Source organism: Maniola hyperantus, chromosome 22 (genome assembly GCF_902806685.2).
Source record: "Maniola hyperantus chromosome 22, iAphHyp1.2, whole genome shotgun sequence".
Taxonomy (NCBI): domain Eukaryota; kingdom Metazoa; phylum Arthropoda; class Insecta; order Lepidoptera; family Nymphalidae; genus Maniola; species Maniola hyperantus.
Genome location: NC_048557.2, coordinates 8,130,690 through 8,137,297, shown reverse-complemented (window position 1 = coordinate 8,137,297; position 6,608 = coordinate 8,130,690). Strand labels below are relative to the sequence as shown.

At 35.6% G+C, this 6,608-nt stretch overlaps 1 protein-coding gene across 1 annotated transcript; it reads left to right on the top strand.

Moving 5' to 3' along the window:
• The first annotated feature begins 460 nt into the window (after nt 1-460).
• LOC117992901 (uncharacterized) lies at nt 461-6,202 on the top strand. The gene is made up of 4 exons (XM_034980618.2): nt 461-661; nt 750-926; nt 1,248-1,585; nt 2,200-6,202. Exons 3-4 carry the CDS (start codon nt 1,251-1,253, stop codon nt 2,819-2,821), a joined length of 957 nt encoding a protein of 318 aa, XP_034836509.1. The 5' UTR covers nt 461-661; nt 750-926; nt 1,248-1,250; the 3' UTR covers nt 2,822-6,202.
• The last annotated feature ends 406 nt before the right edge of the window (nt 6,203-6,608 follow it).

Genomic DNA, 6,608 nt, shown 5'->3' with positions numbered 1-6,608 from the left:
GCTGCCTTATGCTGGCCCAATGCTCGTTCTCGTAATTAAAATATTGTCTATGGATCGAATGTAATTCGGTCACACAAAAAATTTGTGTAATGAATTCTAATTTCAAAAATTATTGATGAAATAACGAAAATTAAGTGTAATATTATGAAAAGCCACGAAAAGCATAGCTATTATAAGGGCAATTTCATGATTTTTATTTCAAAATACGGCATTCTGAAGTACCATCGAATACGGCAATTGGGGCAATTGTATCAAACTTGATGGCAACACTGATGAGAAGGGAGAAGGCTATCTCTATGGGAGAAGGGGAGAAGATCACTCAGACCATTCAGACGTTTGCCCAGACGCCACCTCCTTGGAGTAAATGTAGGTATTCTGTGGACGCCGCTCTCCGGTCCGGTAGGACTAGGAGTAATAGTGTTCTGTGGTTTTTTATATACTCTTTGAAGTTTGACTGTCATGTCAAAGTTCAAACTGTTTTATTTTTGATACAATCCGAAACTTTTTGAATTCGATATTTTATTTAAAATCGTGTTTTTATACCCATTACAAAAACTTGCGTATGTCATTCTTTATTGTTTCGGAAAACGTAAGATGAATTCAACAATCTTTGACGATTTGAACCGTGAACATTTTGCATTGGAAGCAGCAAAGTGTTTAGGTGAGAGGTTATGTTTGTTTGAAAATCGAAACTCAATTCTTTCTTTTGTTATTTTTGTATTGATGCAAACTTATTATTGTTCTTCTAGCAAATATTTTCGCAAATTCTCAAAACGTAACAGCCCTGCATAAAGAGTTATTGGAGATTAATTTGTCTATAACGGCGTATATTGCTGAAAGTGAGAGTCGTCTTAAAGAACTGCGTTTGAGTTTAGCTAATTCAGCAAAAAGCTCGCACAAGGTTGTGGAAATACTCGGCGATAAATGTAAGTTCCATATATTTGTACTAAATAGTTGTAACTCCTCTCATATTAGAAAGTTCAATTGCTGGCTAAGCATTTTTCTAATAAGAAAGAGCTATGACAAGCTCACTCCCATCCTGCTATTTTTGTAAGCTGATCTGTCAACTATTAGAAGATACTGCTAAGACTAGACATCCAAATTGATTTTGATGGCTAGTCCAAATAAATATAGGCATAGGATGCTTTTTCTTTTTGTCCAGGGAAGAGTTTTAATGGGATTTTTAAAAAATCAATCTAAAAGTTGCTAGCAATATGACTGATTGATTGTCGTATTTTAATTTTCAGAAAATGACAAGTCAACCACAAACACCTCCAAAAAGAAAATGTCATAGAGCCATAACCACTTCAATCAGGGAGACCAATAACAACTCAGAAACACAGTTTAATAAACAACAGTCTGCTAGAAACTTTGCTGTATGGTACAAGCATATGATTGACAATGACCGTCAGAATCTATCGTTATATTTGTCTGACGAAGTTATGCTCGAGTGGTTTGGAAAAACCATTAAGACAAGAAAAAAAGTGTCTTTCTTCTTAAACTATGATATGCAATGTACAAGGCATGATTTTACAACTGTTGAAAGTATTGAAAAGATTCAAACGAGACATGAGCAATTTCAAGGGTTAGTTACATGTTTAACAAAATTATTTTTTAAAAATAATACTTCCCTTTTAAATAAATATCTTCAAAGTATATTACACTGCATGATTGTCTAATACAGGCAGTATTATTTTAATCTGTACTTTATCCCGACCCATATTATAAATGTGAAAGTGTTTGTTTGTTGGTTTGTCCTTCAATCACGGCGCAACAGAGTTATGGATCTACCTGATTATTTGCATGCGTATAGTTGAAAACCTGGAGAGTGACATAGGCAACTTTTTATCCCTGAAAAACAAACAGTTCCCGTGGGATAGCATGCTATCTTTCACACATCAATAGAGCTACGGATTGACTTCATTTTCTGCATAAACATAGATGAGGACCTAAAAAGTGATTGAGCCTACTTTTTCTCCCAAAAAACAAACAGTTCCCGCGGGACAGCATGCTATCTTTCACAAATTTGTCGTTCAATAACGGCACAAAAGAGCTACGGATTGACGCGATGTTTTGTATGACTATAGTTGAGGGTTTGCAGCGTAACATAAGCTTCTATTGGTTTCAGACAAACAAACAGTTCCCACTGGATAGTATGCTATTTTTCATTATATTTCAAACAACATTTTTATTTTACAGGAAAGACGATTCCATCCTTGCTAATCCACTTCACTCCCCAGAGATTGGAATTCCAAGGCGATCTGGTAAAAGAAGAATGGATTCCGGTGGCCATAGTCCCCAGTGGGCTGAAGGGTGTAAACCTGAGGATGATGATGACTTTATAGTAAAAAAGAGGGTAAAATCTCACGATATTGTAGCCATGTACATATCACAGAAGTATGAAACTAACACTAAAGGCATCTCTGATGAAAATAATGATATAAGTCACAAAGGCGATGGTTTTATTAGACGTAAACGTAAGTTCATGTCTATAACCCCACCGAATTTAGAATGCGGTCAAGGTGACTGTTTACCTTCTACAAGCGGTACTTCCAATTCGGAATCATCGCATGACAAATTGAATGCTCAACTTCCCAAGTTAGCCGTAGAATGTAATGGGTATATAGTATTTACTAGAACACGGAATAATTGTGGTACCGATGGTATTAATTGGGATCGTAAGTGTAAAATACAGGTCAGTTATTCTGAAGATCCCTTAAACATAGGCGAGTATATTATCTGGGGTTTACGGTACAGCGATGAGAGTAAATGTCGGAGGAATTTGTTGGCAGCTTTTGAGGAAGCGTCAAAAGAACAATAATAATTAATTAGAACAATAATAATTAATTAATGGATAGGTTTTATTATTTTGTTTAATTGTTTAATAGACTTAATAGAATTGATGCATTTTTAAAACCTATATTGTGGCTAATTCTGTTATACATGATCTCCTAATTAAAATTTATTAGAAGTCTAGATGTATTTCTATCTCTTTCATAATTCTCCCTGCGGAAAGGGATAGCACTAGATTTAGAGCTGCTTATAGTTTAGAGATTAATAACAGAATTAGCCAGATTACATTGTAGTGTTACAACATATTAATTTGGCTGTAAATATTAGTTACTAATTAGTTATTACTTAATTCTTCAAGTTGTTTCCAAAATTTATTTCAGTTTACATGAAAGATAACATGAATTTGGTGAAATATTGCTGCAAAAGATAAATATTTGACAATGTGGCTAGTTCTGTTGTACATAAACTAAAAAGTCAAGATCTAGTCCTGTCCTATTTCACAGAGAGCATTATGAAAGGGATAGCAAGAGATTTAGACTTGTCAATTTAGTTAAAGTTGTAAAAGATTGTGTACAACAGAATTAAGGAATGATTTATGCCAACACATGGCGGGCGCGGGCCGTGCCACGTACGAGGCAAGGATTTAAAACGTCACGAACATTTTATATGAAGCAGTTTATGCATCACCGTGTCATCCCATTCAAAAGCATTTCTCACTTATTGCGATCTTATTTTTAATTCATCGTAATTAACTAATTAATGAGAGTTTTTTTCGAATTTTTATCATAGTTCAGTTCTCAGTATTACAATTTGTGCACAAATTCTATTATGTCTATAAGAGTTCCTTATATTTAGTTTGACTATAGAAATATGTATGAAATTATAATATTATAACATTTGTTATATAGTTATTTACATTTTTAATGCATGAATTTGTCGTAAAACTTGCTGATGCGTTTACATAAATTGTATACATCTTCAAGTTGATGTTTGCCATATTCTTAATTTTATCTTTGTGTCTAATTCTGTTGTTCACAGTTCCTAAACTAAAATGACCAGTCGTGTACAGGTCATAGAGGCACAAAAGCACAGCTTACCGTAGTTCAAACTCTATGCCCAATTTTCCATATGACTTGCCATTCAACCTAACTAATGCCTACCCCAGCTCTGAACCCTGTGCATGCCACTGAAAATCACAGGTCTAAATGTATTGCTATTTCTGTCATAATGCTCCCTGGTGGAAAAGGATAGTATTAGATTTAGATCTGGCGATTTAATTAAGTGATTGTGTACAACCAAATTAGACACTTATCTTAACAAATTGCTTTTAAACTTAGCTGCCATAAATGGGCTGCTAAAGCAAACATCATTGACAGCCTTAAGCTGAAACCGCATAGCGAACAGTTCATAGTCATTATAAGTCCCGCAAATTGCTATTTCGCTGAACCATGTCTCATTAACATCGAAATGACGTCATTTTGACGTCAGCCGAAATAAAAATATACCATCAGCTCAAAACTTCAGTCTAGTGCTAACGTCACTAAAATGGAGGCCAAGCGCATTAGCAATTTGCGGGACTTATACCTGCTGGTCGATTACAGAGTACCATCATTACCGTCAACCGATAGACGTCCACTGCTGGACATAGATCTCTTGTAGAGACTTCCACACGCCACCATCTTGCGTCGCGCTGCTTGAATCCAGCGGCTCCCTGCGACTCATTTGATTTCATGTCCACTTAGGGGTCTCTCAATGCCACGCTCTCGGGTGCGAGGTCACCATTCTAGCACCTTGGTACCTCAACGTCTATCTATTTTTCATGTCATTATGTGGTCTGCCCATTGCCACTACAGCTTCGCAACCAGCTGAGCTATGTAGGCGAATCTGGTTCTCCTATGGTTCCGATGGGCTGGTTTCCGCACTTAAATACACCATACCTGTCATACTACGGTGGTTGACCCCTAGACGTCTCCGAGCATATTTTTTTTTCGAATTTTCCTAGATGTGTTAGTCGGAGACCGTATCTACTTTAATGTTTTGTCCGGCATTATTCATTTTTTTGTAATTTTTAAGAAGAATTATGCGATGTGTTCTGCGTTTCGTTATAATCCGAGCAGTTGTGCAGTTATCAGCAACTTGAGCAGTTGACAATGACTGCTCTAGCGGTCCATGCATGGCTGCACTTATGTTGTTATTGTAGGCCTCGAAAATTTGTTATAATACTTGATAGTATAAGTTTATTTACTATTTTTAATAGAAATAAGAATTGTTTAAGGGGGCCAAATTATTATGTGAAAAATTTCATTCCATTTTAAACTTATTTTTATGTGGTTTTAAATAATAAGTAACATGCCCCAGTGGTATAAGAAAAAGATACTAATTTCCTACTGTTTTAGAGCCTTTGCACAAGACCAAATGCGTCCCGAGGGGCATCCTTCAGTTACGAAACCTTTACAACAAAAAACCGTGAGATGTCATGGGGTACCCGACAGAAGTGAAGCTTCTTACGCATTGTATAGTAAACTAGCTAATGCTCGTGAATTCGTCCGCGTGGACTACATACATTTTAATTTCCCTTTTTCCCCTTAGGGGTTGAATTTTCAAAAATCCTTAGCGTCTACGTCACTAAGTACTTAGATGTCTACGTCATAATAGCTACCTGCATGCCAAATTTCAGCCTGATACATCCAGTAATTTGGGCTGTGCATTGATAGATCAGTCAGTCAGCTTTTCCTTTTATATGTATGTTTAGATATTGTACTCTGTTTAGCTAACTCATACGGGCAATAATATGCACTTCCCAGTCAATAAAGTGCGTTTTATCGCTGGTCTCCATCCCAAACAAGCGTTATGAAGCTTCGCTTCAAATTTTTTTCTAGCCAATATAATCTTATTTTAATAGCTATGTACCACCGACTCTATCTGATTACTTGTAAATTACGTATTATGTAGCCTAGATATTATAATATTATTATATTAGTTCAAATAGCATTTATAGACTATAGGTATCTACGTTGATATTTAGTTTAGTTTGTTTAGCATAGTTTCATACTTGTCATATTATTATGTGATAAAGTCTGTGTTTGGACTTGGAGATTTACTTATCAGATTTCTGATATGTACTTATATCTATTACAGAAATGTTACAGTAATATTGTATTTCATATTTTTAATAAGTAGGTATCGGTATTGTTTCTAAGATACTTTACAGAGGTAGGTACACAGCGTCACGGTAATGTTAATATTACCGTTACCGCGTATTGTGTAGGTAGGTATTATACCGAAGATTTGAAGTATGACGGTAGACGTGTAAGTTTTATTTTACGGATTGTGACAACATTACTTGTGAAGTAATAAGTTTGTTTTATTTTTAAAATGTTTAAGGTTAAAATAAAGTTGTTTAGAAATACGCAAATCTTTTATTCAATACCGATTGGATCTATCGCCGTTAGGCACATTTGCTATATAGAACTTGATATCACCGTACAAAATGAGGAAATTTCATCCTAATTTGTTCCATAGAACAATTATTGAGATTTTTCTTTCATTAATTATTGTTCTATAGAACAAAGGAGACAAACTTTTTCGTGGCGGAATGTCACTTGGATCATTTTGTGTTTTTAGGGTCCCGTTGGCACCCTTCGAGTACAGAAACGGTGGCGGAATGTCATTTGGATCATTTTTAGGGTCCCGTTGGCACCCTTCGGATACGGAAACGGTGGTGGAATGTCATTTGAATCATTTTTAAGGTCTCGTTGGCACCCTTCGGGTACGAAATTGATCCTGATGACATTCCGCCACGAAAAGTTTTTTAT